The sequence below is a fragment of the Perna viridis genome, chromosome 14, assembly GCF_037379345.1.
Source record: "Perna viridis isolate PV_CMFRI_1.1 ecotype Kerala chromosome 14, ASM3737934v1, whole genome shotgun sequence".
In the NCBI taxonomy this organism is placed as follows: Eukaryota; Metazoa; Mollusca; class Bivalvia; order Mytilida; family Mytilidae; genus Perna; species Perna viridis.
Genome location: NC_142458.1, coordinates 3,741,244 through 3,761,042, shown reverse-complemented (window position 1 = coordinate 3,761,042; position 19,799 = coordinate 3,741,244). Strand labels below are relative to the sequence as shown.

The 19,799-nt window shown below is 32.7% G+C and overlaps 1 protein-coding gene across 1 annotated transcript; it reads right to left on the bottom strand.

Annotated features, from left to right (window-relative positions):
• Window positions 1-1,183: 1,183 nt before the first annotated feature.
• LOC148597776 (uncharacterized) lies at window positions 1,184-18,187 on the bottom strand. The gene is made up of 3 exons (XM_088562099.1): window positions 17,858-18,187; window positions 5,445-5,591; window positions 1,184-1,947 (listed from the first exon to the last, which is right to left on the bottom strand). Exons 1-3 carry the CDS (start codon window positions 18,057-18,059, stop codon window positions 1,577-1,579), a joined length of 720 nt encoding a protein of 239 aa, XP_088418225.1. The 5' UTR covers window positions 18,060-18,187; the 3' UTR covers window positions 1,184-1,576.
• Between the last annotated feature and the right edge of the window lie 1,612 nt (window positions 18,188-19,799).

The window sequence follows — 19,799 nt, the reverse complement described above, 5'->3', positions numbered from 1 at the left end:
TCCAGGGTCATCTACAAACGCCACTTCATCCAGATCCGACACATCAACCAGAAAAAACCAGTTACAACTCCACACGTTACAGAATTTATAGACTTTGAGAAGCAACCGACAATGCAACACACACTTCTTTCCTTGGATTACTATCAAAGGCTGTTTCTTCCACTTCACACAGTATAGTTGGCGAAATACAGACTGCAGATGTACTGCAAGAAAAACGACATCACGTAGGTTATATAAAGAGCGGAAGTTCCATCACTTTTACCACAACACTTGGTTGAAGACGTGTGGCTCAACACACTAGAAGATATCACAGTAGCTGACAACGTACCAGATACAACATCGTTCATCGACTACGTCAGAGAGTTTTGGGTTGAAGAGTACCGCTTTTTATGGAACCACTACCAGACCAAAGGACCAGAACCACTAACCATCTGGAAGGATGGCAAATCAAATTGAAAGTACAACATGCGCACCCTAACATCTACCGGATCAAAGAAGTACTACAGACGACCAAAGCAAAGACAGCATAAGCCATCATCCAGTACGCAACTGGAGATGCTCACCAACCAAAGAGATGCAGGTTTAGACAGACAGAAACCATACTACAACTTCTGAAAGACAGGTACCAGCAAGAACTCATCAATGTGGTTTACGCAGACATAGTATCCCATCTCCATCACCTAGACTAATTTATTTCTCATTGACATTGTAAAGTTTTAGTGTAATTTATTTTATTATATTCTACGATAAATTTGAGGTATACTGCTTAATGTATTTATGCTGATGAGATGAACAATTTAACTATATATGCTGTGTTTCTTCTAACATTGTTACAGGCATATTCAATTTAAGCTAAATTGTGTTTCTTGATTTTGATTTGCTATATTTGTCTGATATATTGGTAAGGCTTTTATAATTGAATTTCTATTGTTGTTACAAATATATTTTATCTATGATGGATTGAGCTTAAGTAAGATAAAAACATATTCTTTATGTGCAATGTTTGCTTAATTTATGTATACTATAAGTTACACTGTACATATACTTTAAAAGTTCTACCACGTATTTCCAATATATTGTAAAATTCCTAAATGAAGTAAGAATAAATTAAAGTATCATAAGATAGTACAATCTTTTTTATACCTTAATGAATATGAAAGTACGTAGAAAAATACATGTTTGTAACATAAAAATACAACTTCATGGTCAGTGAACCCTTTGTCTGTTCTGTTTTTATAACAGATTGATAATTGGGGTAATTAAAAGTGGGCAAACCTTCTGAAAAATCACTGACATCTGAGTTATTCACTATCTAGACGTAAAGTTACGACATAAATTCCAACGACATTGATTGGGTAAGCATGGGACAAAACATAGTGTTAGACATCGAAATTTACCAAGTCAAGTTATGTTGTTCGGAAAAAAGTCAAATTTTTCATATTCATTCATATGATTTTTACAGCACTTACATGTTTGCATTTTTTTTATCATTTTTACTTCATTTAAGACTTTCTTGAGAAATAAGTCATATGTTTGGAAACGTATCAATCCCGTTAATGGACATTGTTGTATGTCTCTATTTACGCAGTTGTGTAAATACTGGGGGTAGACTTTGTGTTTGAGGACGACTAAACGATGACGGCGACGACAAACGATGCGAAAATAGATACAACGGTGTGGGAGTCCTATTACTCGGTGGCGGATGAATATGTGACACTGGAATCTGAGGACTCCCATCTGTCACTTTATTGGTACTCAGTAACATTGATGGAACAATTATCAGATATATACTTCCAATCAAACTAATCCCTGATGAAGCACATGTTACAAAGAAGGACCATCCAAGGTTTTCCGCTCTTGTCGATGTATCCAAATTAGGAATGTTTTCATAAGTTACATTCTTGAAGGAAGCACCATAAACGCATTCACAACAAACTAGTGTTACCACTAAAAGATAATAAAGTCATGAGTTAGTATAGATTAGTACAATAATCAAGTCATACTGTCTGAATAAACATAGATATTTGTTTGTACAACTTTGCAGATTACCGAAGTTACAGAAACTTGCTACAGATATTGTTATCTTTTAACAGATAAGCTTTAATATTTTAGAACATGTTCAAATACGTCATACGACTGCCATCAAGATCTAACGTGTCAATCGATATGTTGTGTCCATCTCCAGCTTGATAGAAGATTAATTTTATTAGTTCATCTGGACCTTATATCTATGCTAGATATTGCTATCACTTATTGTCTATAATCGTTAGGGGACGACCATTAGATGTTTATTTGGGGCTGGAAATTTTTTTCAGGTCAGAAATTTTTTTTCCACCTTGGAATAAGTCAGATTATTTATTTTCATCATAGCCTTGGCTAGATTATTTATTTTCCATACTCATAAATGAGTCAAATTTTTTTAAAAGAAAATTTAAATGTGCATATCCGGGTTACCAAAATATGTGGTTTGGGTTCTTGGCATGTGTTACTTTTTATGTCTATTAAAGACATTATTAAAGAAAGTTCATTTTCAATAATACGGGGCATGGTCTCTACTATATCAGACAGGTGGCATTTCTGGACCTGAAATATGTCTAAAATTTAGCGGGACTTTTACGGGACAGATTCGCATATTGATGTTTATGAATGATATCGACAATTGCAATATTCAACTACACATTATCCCAGTAAAGTCATTTATGTACAGAGGATTCCACGTAAATGCATACCTGACTATTGCACATTTCTGTTAATTACATAGCATTTTCAAGAACCAAATCATTTCACATCTCTTCTTGTTAAAATTCCTCTTTATTGCATAGGTCTAAACAGACATTCCTTTTACTGCATAATTTCTTTCCAAAATCTTATAAAAATAGACACTGTCTGGCCTTAACTATGTATTTTTTAACAATTACTCAATTAAAAGGTGTTGCTAATCCACCTGTTTTATATTATGTTTTTATAGTAAAGTAAGTCAAAAAGGTCATATAACTTTATTTAATGTATAGGAACAGGAAGATGTATAGGAGAATAAGACCATTACACCAAACCAAATTCAACATTCCTGATAAAGAACATATTTAATGGGAAAGAATATTCTGATTTCTTTCCTTGTAACATAGGTGTCAGACAAGGAGAAAACTTGTCGCCTATATTATTTTCAATATATTGAAATGATATACATTGTATAAAAATATTTTGGAATGGAAAACTCTTTCAGAATTTTATATGATAAAAACAATTATACCTATTTGTAGATTTAGAACCTTGAATAATAAATAATCTTCCCATTGAAAGTATAGAAAATAGAAAATGTCATTTATGCATTTCAGGAGATATTGGGGACGAGTTTCATTATTTGTTTAAGTGCATATCGTTTGATAGTGGCAGAAAAATATTTCTTGCAGAAAACAATGTTAAAAGACCAAATATTATTAATTCAAAGCCTTGATGAATAGCTCATCACCTTCTGTTCTCAACAATTTATGTAAACGTATGCGACAAATTACAAAGATTTTGGCTCATTTGCTTTTGTTAATTTGTATGTATGATTTTAGTTACTTTATGTTCTTTGTTGTGTATGTCTGTTTTCCATGTCTGGTCTTTGTCCCTGGATTGCATTTCTTTGATTACCGCTACAACTTTGGTTCCCTTGATTACTCTTTGAGTGAATAAAGAAAGTCATATTCATGTTAATCGTTTAATTTTTTCTGACAAAATGGTTATGCAATTAAGAGGAATCTACTGTATTTAGTATTGTCACTGGGGACTATTAGAGTGTTGTATAAAACTTGTGGAGTGCTTAAATATGTTTACTTTTCTAATTTATGAAACTTTGGCGAGAGTAGCGAGCGAAATGTTTTTAAAGGTTTTGCGCAGGTCAGAATAATTATTTACAATTCACTAGCCAAGGTCAGCATATTTATTTCCTTGCAATTTGCAAAGTCAGACTATTTATTTTCTGGTATGATGAGGCCAGGTTATTTATTTCCTACATCATCAGAGACAGATTGTTTATTTTCAAAATCTGCCAGTCCTCCACCCCCCAAGAATCTAATGGTTGTCATCTAATTTTGTCGCATTGGATTGTAGACAAACTTGACCAACAACCTTTTTTTATATCTTTTATAAACAAATTATATGTCTGTTTTGCTGGATACCCTTGAACGGCTGTAAATCGCGGATTTGCACTTATTAGCTAATATCTTATTTATATCTTTATTTCTCCAAAACTAAAATACAATGGTACAAAGAATATAAACACAGAAATTTAGGAGAATACAACATTAATAAATACAAAGGTAATACAGAGGTATCTGCCTTTAACATGTAAGTATAAATCAGTTAAATTAACAAACAACTAGATGAAAAATATTTAGTTATTTGCTCATATCTTCAAAACCTTAACAAACAGAAAAATATGTTTAATAAACGAACAAAAGTGTTTGATAAATGAAAAATAATTGAATATTTGCTCTGTTCTATCACATAATATTCTACCAGGTGATATATTGTTAATTGGAGCCTTGTTTTTGTTTAACATGAGTAACTAGGATAATTCTAATGTGTTTCTAAAAAACTTTACCCGAGCACCGTGCCTCCGTATTACCATATGAGTTTTTGATTGTTTTCTTTCTTCGTCTACCTTTTTTTCAATGTCTAAATATATGATAAAATTATTTAAAAAGAATTTATGAAATATGATTGAAGGTATATTACCAATTAGTGGATTCGGATTTGCTCATTTACTTTTGTTACTTTGTATGTATTATTTTGGTTATTTTACGTTCTTTTTTTGTATGTCTGTTTGAAATTTCTGGTCTTTGTCACTGAATTGCATTCTTTTGATTTCGGCTATCTTGAATCTTGGTTTTCCTGATTACTCTTCCAAAGAAATTCAGTAGCTGAGGACTCAAAACAAGGACGATTTTAAGGAGGTAGAGCTAGGGTAAGTGACACAACTCTTACAAATCATTGGAACGTTTGTATTCCACATTATACTTCAATCTCATGTAACCATCAAAGTAACTTGGACTGATTTAATTCGGTTTCATATGAAAGATCGGTAGGCTTTGGTGAAATTGAATATAATACAACATATCATTGATTTCAAGAGTTATTTCCCTTATCTTAGGTCTACCTCCTTAATTTACCAAATTTCTTGTATTGCACTTATTGAATTACACAAAAATTAATTAAGGTCAATGTAGTGTTTAAGTAGGGTCAACGTAGTGTTTAAAAAAGTCGTTTATTTCTTTCCTATTTAAAAACAGAGGGTGTATAAATGCGAATGAATCCCCTACGTATATGTTTAATTATTATACCGAAACAGTAATCTTACTTTAAACATTATATTATACTTGAGACGATACCATGACATAAATAACAATAGAAATTATATGGTTATCTTCTGTAACAAAACATTGATATAAGCCACTTACCTGTCAGAAGTGACGCACAGGCAGAATGTTTAGACCACTTTAAAATCCGACTTTTTTTCTGGCAAGTTGTCAATATTGCGGTTAAGCAAGCAATGCTAGAAATAATTGTTCCCAGAGTATGGATAAAACTACAAACAAACACCACAGCTAAAAATAAAAAAGAATCGTCACGATGAAAATTGCAAATATGAGTAACAGAAAAATTACCGAACACTTATCCGTTGCAAGAATAAACAACGGATTTCATTATTATTGATAGAATAAATCAATATTAACCTTTTGTAATAATTTCCACAATTGCCCGTTTTACATATCTTATAAACTATAAACTAGTGTGGACACAGATTGGTATTGCCCGAGGGTCAAATATCGACGCAGACTGGTTATTGCCCAAAGAGAAAATTCGTTTTGTCATGAATGTGTTTGTATTGCCTAAAAACAAAATACTGAATTGTATTTAGCAAAATTAATGCCGCAATTATATACAATATTATGGTGGAAAACAATATGATCATTTGTCCACGGCAGTCAATATATTGTTAATATCCTCTACATCACCATTTATCAGTGGCGGATAAAGGGGCTGCAAGGGATGGCACCCTCCTTTTTATTGGCAAACTTTTTAATTGACAAAAAATGGTAACTAATGTACAAGTATACCCTCTTTTTGAGGAGCACCGGCTGACACTTTTCAAAGTGTCAAGATCCGCTTCTGACTATCGTGTTTATTTCATTGAACAGTGGGAAGCAGGCATCATTTTACATGCATTAGTGAATATTACAATTGCCATATTGTTTAAGAAATAAGAATAGATCATTCTTTTCTGACATGAAATAATCTTGTTTTGAGCAGGCGATGCCAAATATCCAATTTTCACAACTAAAAAACTAAGAACGTTTTATTTAGTGATGTAGGAGGAGTACAATACGATACGGGAACTCTTCTGCGTAACGGAAGAGACGGAAGGAGAGGCACCTCTATCAAAATAACCCCCTATAAATAAGGGGTGAAATGATAAAGGATATTTCCTCTGCTATACATGTACATAGACGAATTGGAGGGTACTTGTTTTTCAGAGTTGAAGTCCTATAATGTCAGAAACTAAGGTTTAGATTTACATTTCATAAGTCATATTCATATGCATTAGTATGCTTCTTTTCTGAAGATGTATTTGCAAGGATGTGTTAAACGTTTCTATGTTATGTTAAAGATTGACCATTTCACTTCATGTAGGTTTGTTGCTTTAATTCTGGCCTCTCCTTTGTTTTAGTTTAACAGCAGTGTACATGGAATAAGAATATTTCTATGTTGAAGTTTTTAAGTCCCACAGCTCTGAAAGGAAGCTGCATAGTTGTTATAGATTACATGACATTACATATACTAAAACTCCTCTTATGTAAATAATCAAGGCAATAAAGTTGGTGACATTTTCCTGACATTGTGTATTGTTAGAAGAAAGAACGCAAAGAAACTTCTTGCAAGCAATAATTTATTTGAAGCAACAATTTCCAGTGGATTTCGTCAGCAATGGCTCTTCAGAGACTGCAAAATAAATAATAAAATTAGTGTAAGATGATATATTGTTCTATGACAAATGAATGTGTAAACTATTGGACCATCAACGGGTCAACACAATGAATTTAAGTATGTTGTACTTTTGTGTTAAGATTTTAAGACAGTTTTGTGTTATAACTTCCCCATAGACTCAGTTCCAATTGGACTAGAGATATTATGCATGGAATAAACTTAAATATATTTTGAAATTGATACATCAAATATCGTTAAAATGTAATTTGGTTTATATGGTTAAATTTAGTTCAAAATGTACTTTAAGTTAATTGATTGAAAATATGAAATGTCCAGAAGCGGGTCCAGCTACGGGCGTAATGGTCGTGCTTGCCCGGTTAAAAAACAAATAAAAGATAAAAGAAATCAATATTTTTCATAATCTGCTTAATATTGTTTTGAATTTGTGAATTTATTATAAACTTTATTCAATCATTAGACATGTCATAACCTGGTAAAATCCTGGATCTGCCAGATCTGTCAGAATTAACTTCTAATCAAATGACCTAGTAACACAATGATAACTACACTCTAATTCCCTGCAACAATAACAAATCTTCGCAGTGAATGTCATACATTTAAATCTTTGTACTAAAAATAAAAAAAAGTAAAATCCCATAATCTATTAAAATGTATCCTCTGGGACAGCTTCATATTACTGCAGGGCTGAATCTTGAAAAAATAGGGGCAAATATGGACACTCTTTTCAAAGTTGATACAGCTTTGAATTTTGCTTGTTTTGATGCAAGTTGAGAAATTTACCTGAATCTATGTAGCCCTTTTGTCCTCATTTGGTTCAAATCAGTCTGAGCTTTCCTTTAGAGAAAAATTATTTCACCAGAATCAGCATGCTCTTTGTGGCCCTCACTTGGTTCAAACCAGTCTGAACTTTCCATTAGGGAACATGCATATAAAAAAACAGTCGGCATTCCTATGGGAACCAATTGTGCTCCTCTACTTGCTTACCTATTCCTTCACTTTTATGAGTGAGACCTTATGATCTTATAGCATATCTTATCCAAAAGAAGGAAAATCAGTTAGCTAGATCCTTGAATCTCAGTTTCCGCTTTTTAGATGACGCATAATCGTTAAACAATCATAGTTTCGGGGAGTTTACATCGCATCTACCCCAAAAGACTTGAGATAGAGAATACTACAGACAATGTGAAGTCAGCCTCATATCTTGACCTAGACTCAGAGATCGATGGTAAAGGAAAACTATTGACCAAATTATACGACAAACGCGATGACTTTTCATTCCGTATTGCCAACTTTTCTTTCACCCGTGGCCACATCCCTTCAGTACCTGCATATTCATATCTCAACTCATACGTTATGTCAGAGCTTGCAGCAAATACGCAGGCACTTTTTTCGTGCTAGACTTCATACAGTTAGGCTTCTTGAACAGGGATATGTTGCTACAAGATTGAAATCATCACTACAAAACAAGTTTTATGGTTGTCATTATGGACTCGTGGATCGTTACGATTTATCCATCTGCACCATGAAAACTGATTTGTACAACATGTACATATAAATGGAAGAACAAATTCTACACGTACATGTCAATTATGTAAACTCAATTATGAGATGATTGAAAATATACTCAAATTATTTTCTAGTCATCTGTTATTTCAAGTCTTAACAACAAAATCCAACCCAGCATTCCTTTTGTGGTTTGACCCCTTTTGGTACAAATTGACAGCTCTGAGCTATTCAACTATAGTGGAGTATTGTCATGTTATAAAAGTCCTATACATGTACATCATGAAATCTAAAATGTTTATTTCTAGCATAAGAGCTTATCTCACTTTAATGAACTTATTCACACAATGACACTTTCACGCAAAAAAGAATCTTACAGCAAAATTGAATGTATAAATAACACACAGTCTATATATTACATGTGGATACACAAGGTTCGGTGCAGATTCATAATGGAGGTTGGACGGATAAAAAGTGAATGTGCATGATATCTGGATAACTCACAAATATTGCAACCCCCAAATTTTCCTTCGTTATTTTGGTATGTGTGTGTGTGCGTGTGCGTATACGTGGGGGTAATGAATCATATTTCATGTTCTATTGACTACACCCACAAAAACACAAATAATATGACCTACTGACATAACATTGTATAACCTCGAGTGACCTGTAATTGTACCCTTCTAAGGAAACCAAATAGTATAGTGTAGCTATAAACTGGTAATCAGTAAAATTTATACTGCATAAAAAAGAATTTACATGTACAACATCATCGTAATGCATATCAAAATAAAATGAACTGAGAACTGTAAATTGATACAAATTAACGCATTTGGAAGTCCTACACAGTTGGGACAAGTATTAGAGTAGGGATCATTGACAGTTTAACTCAGTTATAACACATCTTTTAATTTGGATCATAATTGCATGTACATATTTAGACGACATAAATTATCTGGTGACTAAAAACAGAAAATTCTCATTGATTTTTCGCCCATTCTAAGCATGTCACATTGTGACTTTTGAACTGCCAGACAATGTTTAAATAACCGTGGGATATTTCCCCAACATTTAAAACATTTTTCTGAGTTTTACAAAGATTTCGAGAAAACCCTTTCTGCCTTTTTTTGCTTTAAACTATTTCTCATCACTTTACGCATGGTTGCTAAAGCTTTCAATTTTATCATCTCAAGTAGACAAATAATTTAAACCGCATTACTGGGGGAGTATTTATATATAAAACTATAGAGTTTTCTATAATTTTGGATGACACAAATACATGTACATATGTACAGATAAATTAAAAAAAAATAACAGAATTGTCAAGGTAAGATTTTTGTTTATATCTAAGCATTTTGATTAAACACTTAACGGAACATGTAAGGAAGCAACCATTTGATTTTTATAGGGAGCTAGGATCAAATTTAAAATAACAAGGCAGGAGAACAATGCATGTTTATAAAATATTCTGGTAGAACACATTGGTCAACCCATGAAAGGTTTGAAAAAATAAAATGTCAGGTCAGAAATTATACTGAAAAAAAAAATCCAACACATAAAATATAATGCAACGCCGCACTGAAATCAAATAAAAACGGCCTGAAATGACAGGTTCTGCCTTTACAGCATGAGAGCTCAAAACATAGGGGGAGATCATTGGATTTTGGGGTGGGGGCGGTAGTTTTTGGAGGTACATATTCTGGCCCTGAAAAAGTCAAAAACAAATATTCTGGCCTACATATCACCCCCTAGAAAATGAATGTTCTGACATCAGTTCAGAAACATCATGTAGTGAAATTGAAATTATCTTGCCCAAATTTGGTTGAAAATGATTTTCCTCAATTCTGATCCTCAAAGTTTCACAAAAATCTGCACTCAGAATAAAATGTCGTCCTTATTGTTTGGTTTACATGCAACATCCCGTGATTAGAAAGCAGTGATCTAAAACAGCTCCGACACAAAAGGTAAATGCAAAATTTGAGAAGATTTATCAATGGCACCGATCAAATCAGTTGAAACTCACCTTGAATATGCGTTGATTTATAGGTCCAAAGGGTATTCTGCTTGGTCAGTGGTTAATTACATGTAAGAGAAGAGATCTAACCGTGTCAAAGACAGAGCAATTCTCGCCAATTTGCTCTCCATAATGTTTTCTCCTCGTGGAGAATTGTTGTATGATAGCTCATGTTAGAGAGCAAAATATAAACAATTTGTTAAGATGATTTTTCATAATTTTTAGGCATGAAATTGTTTCACAGGATACGGCGAAAAATCGGTTTACGAGAATTACTTCTTGCCCGGAATTACTCGTTGACCAGTAAACGTTATGAACAATTTCATTGTCGTTCCGGCGACCGCGTGATGTAAGTAGACCTATCGTATAAATGGACGTGGTCACATTACAACAAATTTCGATGACCACACCATGACCTATTAAATGTACCGATGCATGACAGAGGTGGTTGCGAGTTTAAGCCGGACTTAAAATCATAATTCAATAATTTAAGTTTCTGTAAGTATGAAAGAGCAATTACTCCAATTAGTTACAATCGGAACTACTCAGTCTTTCTTGTTACAACCATTTGTATTAAAAAACTAACTTTACACAGAGTGCTAACTTATATACCCTCTTGCAGAATTGTTTTAAACTTCCAATTGGTATCGACGGGGGTATAGCAAGGTACTTACCTTTCATTTAATAGAATAAAAATTTGATAAAGGTACCTGTATGGAATAAACTTCCCATTTTATAGGGTATGGGGAATTGGGGAATGGGGCAATGGGGGATGGGGGAATGGGGATGGGGCTATGGGGCATAGGGAATGGGGAATGGGCGATGGGGCAATGTAGCGAATACAGTCGTCAAATTCTGAGACGTTTGTATACTATTGATTTGTTGTGACATGCGTCATTAATTTGATCCTCTATCATAAATAATAACATCTAAATGAACTGTCCCGTACTACCATACATCGTGTACTAAGTTACAGCCCTAGAATAATCCTACGAGGAGGAATGACATTAGTTCAATGTTGGCTAACCGTTGGATTTGGGTTAGACAAATGTAGAAAATGCAAATTATGCTATCATGGTTTTGATTGAAAAATTGAAATTTAACACTACTCTCAGGTACGAATAGCTTCTAAAATGTTATTGAAGAAAAACATAAAATGCAATGATTATTCTGAATAGTATGTCTAATGGTGAACCAACATTGGGCCAACGTAAAACCTTTTATGAAAGTATTTAAAATTTCAAATGTTAACCATTGGCTTGACAAGTATAACCATTTTGATAAAAATTAATCAAGAGGAAATATTTTCCCAAACCACTCACTGCTATATTGGGTCAATGTTGGACCAACGTCGTCTTGCCAGCGCCAACTAAAAGCCAATGAATCTACCATCAGCCAACGTTGTCCCATCGGAGACATGCTGTCTGGAAAGGTCTGAAAAATTCCCAACGATGTTAGAACTGTCAAATTTGCGATGCAAATTTTTGGTCGTTCCCTCCGCGGGACTCGAACTCGTACCGTTGTGACATCTATGGCACCACCGCCTGCACAAAGTTCATTATTTATTGACTTTTTAAAAAATATTTACCGGAGGAACATTTCATTTCTAGTCATTATAGATTGAAAATGTTCGCGCTCTTACGAATTCTAAACATACGTCGTTATGAAAAGGCAGTGGCTATTTTGCCGGATGCGGCAAAATTGTGTCATCTTGGTTTTCCCACTTAAATAACAGGTATAATTAAAGATAAGGGTTATGTTGTTTTAACAAAGTTTGGTTCTGAAATGTACCTGTATTTTACCTGTAAAGAATTCTATGATTATTATTGAATTAATTGAAATATGCGCATTTTAACAATAAATCTTTCACAAACTGTAGACACCATGCTTTATTTTAACAACAAAATTGGTAAAACTTATACAATTTTGACAAAAAACTTTAGAGATTTGCTAAAATATTTATGATGTTGGAGACACATTTTTAATATATTTGACAAAATATGCTCAATTTTGAATGCAACTTGTACAATTTTGACAAAAAAAATCTTACCAATTTATTAAAATATGTATAATTTTAGTGAAATATATATAACATATTTAACAAAATTTGCTAAATTTTAAATAAAACTAGTACCATTTTGCCGAAATACCCTGCACGACAGCACTTAACCAACAGAAATCACTCAAAATACCAGGCCTACCCAAGACAACTACCGACATCCAAATTAAATTTTGCCTTACTACTGCTGGAGACAAGTTCCTTGTACCTTCTGACGACGTCTACCCTTCCATGTTGCTCTTCCCTACTATCAACAACCTAACTCACCTAGCTGCTTCCAACACAGTTTTCTGCGACAGCTTATTCTACGTATGTCAATCATTGTTCCATCAGCTATACACTGTCAACGCAATGGTAGACCGTTCCATTTACCCACTATATGCTTTACTACCAGGAAAAGACGAGACCATCTACACACGTTTCTGCAGCCAGATCCTACACATCTCTCAATAACACCAGCTACAACTTTAACCAGACACCGCATTCATCGACTACGAGACAGCAAACAACAAGGCAGCACGCACTGTCTCCCCTGAGGTTTTGGTTAAAGGCTGCTTCTTCCACTTTACACAATTTTGGCGAAAGACACAGAATTACCGACTTCAGACATACTACAAAGAGGACAACACCATCATCCAGCTTGTACGACGAGCAGCAGTTCTACCAATCGTACCACAACACCTAGTTGAAGACGTATGGCTCAACGCACTTGAAGACCTCGGAGAAGCTGTCAACGTACCCGACACAACATCATTTACGGACTATGTGACAGATTTGTGGGTTGAAGGACGCCATTTCTTATGGAACCAATATCAGACCTCGAACCTCGAACTTCCAACCACCTGGAAGGCTGGCATAACAAGATCAAGGAGAAAGTTCAGCATGCCCACCCAAACATCTACAAGATTATAGAGGTACTACAGAAGTCCCATGTTGTTACAGAATGCGTCATCATCTAGTACGCAGCAGGAGGTGCTCGCCCAACAAAGAGACGCAGATACAGATTGGTAGACACCAGACTTCAGCTACTCAAAGGCAGGTACCAGCAAGGACTCATCAATGTGGTAGACTACGCCAACGGAGGATCCCATCTACTTCACTTGGACTAAAAGACTTATTTCTAATTTACATTGTAAAAATTGTATTTTTGTAATATGAATCAACAGTGCTTATTTAAATACATTTTGTGATGAAATATGTATAATTTGTAAAATTATTTAATAATTTGTAAATTCTTTGTTTTGTGTTATGTATAGTGCTTCATATATTTTGTTTTATACATTATGTGTGTTAAGCTGTTTTAATAAGACAAAATAATTTATATGTGCTATGATTATCTGATATAATAGTAAATTACTTTTCAATATTGTTATATTTATTGTTCAAATTAATTGTAATTGACTTCAGTGAAGTATTATAAAAGTATATAAATATATATTATTCATCTTTTTTTTTTTTACATTTTTATATTACAGTGAAAACGAAATCTTCTATATACACAGAAACATGCAAATAAGACACCTACATATTTGGAACAGACTATATACAACCTTATGGTCAGTAAACCCTTTGTCTTTTTTGTTTATTTAACTAATTGGTGTAATTAAATGTGGGCAAACCAGGATTAAACCGGCAAAATAGCGTCTGAGGCTATTTTGCCGGACCTCATTAAAATATTGATTAATGACGATATGCTGTTAATATATTGTATATTGTTTAAAAGCTTCTTACTGACTATATATATATTGGGTATATTGAGTACATTTCAATTACTTTATACGATTTTAAAAGATGTATAAAATTTTAAAGCAGAAATAGGATCATCCTATATATATGATATAAATATGTAAATTAAACTTGCGACGAAAATATGCAGAAAATCTAGAAAAGTGCATGAAGTGTATTTCATGCTTGGAATGATAGCATTATTTTCTTATATACCTACATGTATTACGCAAACGCCCAAAGCGCAATATACTGTTCTGTATCAACTGCAAATGAAATATTTCTTTGAGCTATGTACAATGTTAACACATAGCATTTTCAACTGCAGTTCTATTTTTGATATAAAGATACCTGTATCGAATTTAAACACTTGGAATCCTTATTGTATTTTAATTTTTGTTAAAAATTTTATCCATTTTTATTTTTTAACTTTGACGGCCCCGTGGTGGAATGGGGTAGTCCTAGTATGTTACATGCTGGGGGTCGCCAGGCCATAATACGGTAAACTGACCATGTGAAGCTAAATTGTCTGACCCTACCCACTTCTCCTTATTTCTAGTGGCAATAAAAATTTGTCGACCACATTATCCTTGTGCCCCATCCTTTTTTTCAGTTAATCATCATTTCATATTCATTTTATAATCCATTTTATGTTCATCGCCTGGATATAGCTGAAATATTGCAGCTTGAGCGTTAAACCCCGACAATTAATCATTTAATCTTGATTTCAACTTATCAAAGACTTATATTTCTATGTAAAGAATTCATTGTCAATTTTTACAAATTAGGATTTCTATTTTCTTTTAATTTAACCATTTTGTTATGGCAGAAAATCATTAAATTACTAATGATTATAATTTCTTTTATACTTCCATTTATGTGTAAAGATTTTAATACTTTTCATTCAAAATTTTATGAATTTTTTTTTTTTATAAAAATTCATTCTATCTCACATCGCCAGTTTTATAAAAACTTTTGTGTTTTTTAAGTTTTGTATGTAAGAAGTCTTGTATTTTTGTGAAATATTGATGGCAAAATTTCCACAGTTTTTTTTTAATTGGGACTGAAATAATTTTGTGTCGGAGACACTCGCATGATTTTAATATTGACAAATTAAACACATTGAACAATAATAACAAGAGCTTTAAAAAAAAAATGTTGATTCCCTTTCCATTGGCAGTAATATATCATTTGTCGCAACATAGAAAAGGATAATAATATTGCCATTTTAGATAACAATAAATCTGGACCATTATTGACATTAAAATTGTTCGCATTCTTACAATCTGCAGAAATGTGACATTTTTGAGAAATTGGACAGAAATTAATGTGTTACAGCCTCACATATGATGTTTATTTTGACAATTTTAACATTTTAAACAATAATATAAGACCAAAAAGGTCATTTCAAGTGTTCGCACTCATTCAATTTGCAAAAATATCTCATTTTCAAGAATTTGATCTGAGATATACATGTATGTACTATTACAACCATTAACATAATACTGATATTGAAAATTTTAACATTTTTACAATAATTTTTAGACTAATAGGTATGTTAAAAGTGTTGGCACACATACACTTTGCACAAATATGTCATTTTGAAGATATTCGACTGAAATATGAGTGTCGCAACCACCAACCGGATACTAATATTGCCATTTGTAATATCTTAAACAATAGTTTTGAACCATTATTGAAATTAAAATTGTTCGCACCCTAACAATCTACAGAAATATAATACTTTTTTTTAGAAATTGGATTGAACTTAATGTGTCACATCCAAACATATGATACTTATTTGGACATTTTTAACATTTTAAACAAGCATATAAGACCATTAAGGTAATTTCAAATGTTCACAGTTATCTAATTTGCAAAAATATCTCATTTTCAAGAATTTGGTTTGAAATATATGCGTTACAACTTTGAAATACATGCGTTACAACCATCATCATAATACTGATATTGACAATTTTAACATTCTTTTCAATAATTTTCAACTAATAGGAATATTAAAAGCGTTCGCACACATACACTTTGCCAAAATATGTCATTTTGAAGATTTTTGACTGAAATATGAGAGTCACCTCCACCAACCGGATACTAATATTACCATTTGTAATATTTTAGACAATAATTTTGGATCATTATTGAAATTAAAATTATTTGCACTCTGGCTTACAATCTGCAGAAAAATGATATTTTTGAGAAATTGGACTAAATTGTATATGTCATAGCCACATATATGATGTTTATTCTGACTATTTAAACATTTTAAACAATAACATAAGTCCATCATTGAAATTGAATATGTTTGCACCCATACAATTGACAGAAATATGATGTTTGCACCCATACAATTCATAGAAATATGTTATTTTGTGGAATTGGGACTAAATATGTATACATTTGGAAAAATGTTTCCCTATTTTAAATTTGAAATAAAACAAGAATATCCATTTTTAAGAATCCTTTTAGAAATTTAATTCATTCACAATTTATATATATATTTATAGCTTTAAGAAAAAATGCATGATTATTTCTCATGCAACTCGTAGTCTGTGGCGATAATACATGTCAACAAAGCAAATATCGCGATTTCGGTAATTCGCGGACTCGGCGGTGAGATTCTAAAATCAATATTGTTTGTACAAAAGTGTTTGCATCTTATAAGCTAATGCATAATATTTTTTTATTAAACATTTACTCTACTTTTTTTTCCTTTCGGAGTGGGGAATAGGTATTGGATAACAGCAACTAAATCGATGCAGTTGGGGAAGGAGCAATAGGGGAATAGGGCTATGGGGAATGGGGCATTGGGAAATGGGGTATGGGGCAATTGGGAAGTTTATCCCATACAGAGAGTGTAATACAAACTTTTCTACAAATTTTAATGCAAATTACTCAATATTAAAAACAATGTCAAATAAGGTACGGATAACCAAATTAAAACATATAGAGCTTATGACCCGCATTTATACACCTTTTACTTATATAACTATCATTCAGTGTTTATCTATTGACATGGAGGGAGGGTACTGCGGTGTACCGACATTTATTGTTCAGTGTGTACATTTCTTCCTATTGACATAGAGGGAGGGTACTGCGGGGTACCGACATTTGTTGTTCAGTGTTTACATTTCTTCCTATTGACGTGGGGGGAGGGTACTGACGGGTACCGACAAGTAACGGATTTACATCAAGTACTATCATTATTGTTAAAGTGTTATTAAAAGTTTTTTTAACACTTATTCTTGATTTCAGTGAGATTCAACATCAACTATAGGAATGTGATGTAAGATAAAACAAATGTAAGATGAAAGATATTTGTTACCTTATTACGTAGAAACTGTTCATTCATTTCACAATTAAATTAATCAAATCAAAAGTCTTTTAAAGAGCCAAATTCTAACATAATCTAATATATCTTATAAGTGCAACAAACAGCATTACAAACTAAGACTTGATTAGTTGGTAGATATAAATGTTTCTTAATAAGAAATAAATTTGATGGGTTTTGGAGATCACCTTCTGTCTAACTACTACTTGAATGATCTTACTTGGTACACTTCCTCTGTGGTTGATAACAAAACATGATACATCATCCTTCCCATCCGTTGTACATATGTTCCACAAGCCAGCATGTGCTCTCGGCAGAACAGACCAATAGTGTGACGAAAGACCGACGATATTCACCATCAGACCAATGATGCAAATAATTGGCCCCAGAAGAAGGCGTCGATAATGTTCATTACACTCCATTATACATGTTCTTGGTCTTGAATCTTCAGTTAACTTTACTTTTCATTTCAGTAATTTAACCTTTTCGCCTATTTCGTGTATATGTTCAATAAGTTTTGATATCTCTGTTATGGTAGCCTGTTGAATGATTTAGAATACGTGTTCCATTCGTCTATTCACAATGGAAATAAATGAGGGATAGTTATATATATATCCAACGTATCGAGTCGACGTAAAGTAATTTTGAAATTTCAAAACCTCACTTTCGTGTAAGAAATATTAAATAAAATTTGAGGAAATCAACTAACGATTGATATTTTACATTCCATGTTAGTGTTTCATTTATACTTGGCGTATCAGAATAAACTCAAGTTTATGTTATCTTTCGATAAATTCACTTTTTATGTACTCTAAAGTTCGAATTTTAATGCTTGTATGAATTGACGTTTGTTTGCAAGTAATTTGAACACATAATAGTATTCATAGGTTATCAGTTTAAAGTCACATGTGTTATCTACTAATATTGAAAGGTAGTTCTGATAAATTTGTATTAAATTAATGTTAAATGTTACTACTGAAAGATGTAAAAATTGTATGTTGTACATACAAAAATAGCAATGATACAAATATTGCCGGTATACTGTACACGCTAGCGTCATAATCAAATAATTAGCAAGTTTAAAAAAGTAAACAAAAATATGCAAAAAGCCATTGAGCTACCAGGTCGAAACTTAGACAACCTCTGTAGGAAACAATATGCTCATCAGGGAGAAATCACATAGGGTTATTGCAAAAATATTGTTAAATATTGGCTCGGGCAGATATTATATTGCAGGAACGTGCATGTGCAATATGATAATCTGCAATGATAAATATTCTTCAATATTTTTACAATATGCCTTTTATTATATTGTATAAATTTTCTAGCTGAGGTGTGATTTGTTCACATTGTTCTAACATTGCATTAGGTCAAATAAAGCGATAACAGCAATAGTGAAATATTTCCGTAGTTATTTTTGACAGTGTTTATATTCAGTGAATGTGTGTATTATTTTTTATAATTTCATTTTATTTTTTTTTCTAATGAAAAGTGATCAATAAATTTGATTTTCACTCAGTCCTGTAAACTATCAGACAGGTCGATTGGTAAAATGTTTATATACTTTCTCGGTCGGTTACAAACACTACATGGCTAAGACATTGATAACAAATTGAAGTTTAAGTTAAATGTGCAGTTTTTCAAACGGATCTTTGCCGAGTTTGGTTTATGGTTGTTTACTTTTTCTGCTCATCTATCAAAATACTGAACCTTTATTTTGCTTTTGTTCACCTTGTAACTGACTTCAGTTCGTCCTTCTTCTGCAGTTCGATTAATTTTGCTCTGCTCAAAAGACAAGCAATGCCATGCTCCAACATTTTATTTTAGGTTTCAAATCGACGAGCGTGCAATATAAAAATAGACATTCGGAACGTCTCCTTCTTTTCTGGGAAAAGATAAATAGTGTGAGAAACCGAGTATCGGGGATTTTTGCACTTTCAATTTCTACTGAAGCGAATAGGCAACCATTTTGCTAAACATTTCGTTTTGTTTATCTTTTAGTTATTGTCTCCGAATTACTTCTTCCAATTATGGTCTGCTGGTAAAAGATGTACAATTCTTTAAGTTATGTTAAATCTTAAAAGCTACCGATACAATTTAATTGTTTAACACAGATGTTTTTTTGTTCAATCATAAATGCTCCCAACAAAATTGGTTAAACA

Coding starts and splice junctions, on each gene's coding strand:
- LOC148597776 (XM_088562099.1), bottom strand. CDS start 18,059: ATGGAGTGTAATGAACATTATCGACGCCTTCTTCTGGGGCCAATTATT. Junction 5,592..17,857: donor CCACAGAGGAAGTGTACCAA/GTAAGATCATTC, acceptor TTTTATTTTTAG/CTGTGGTGTTTGTTTGTAGT. Junction 1,948..5,444: donor CTGTGCGTCACTTCTGACAG/GTAAGTGGCTTA, acceptor ATTATCTTTTAG/TGGTAACACTAGTTTGTTGT.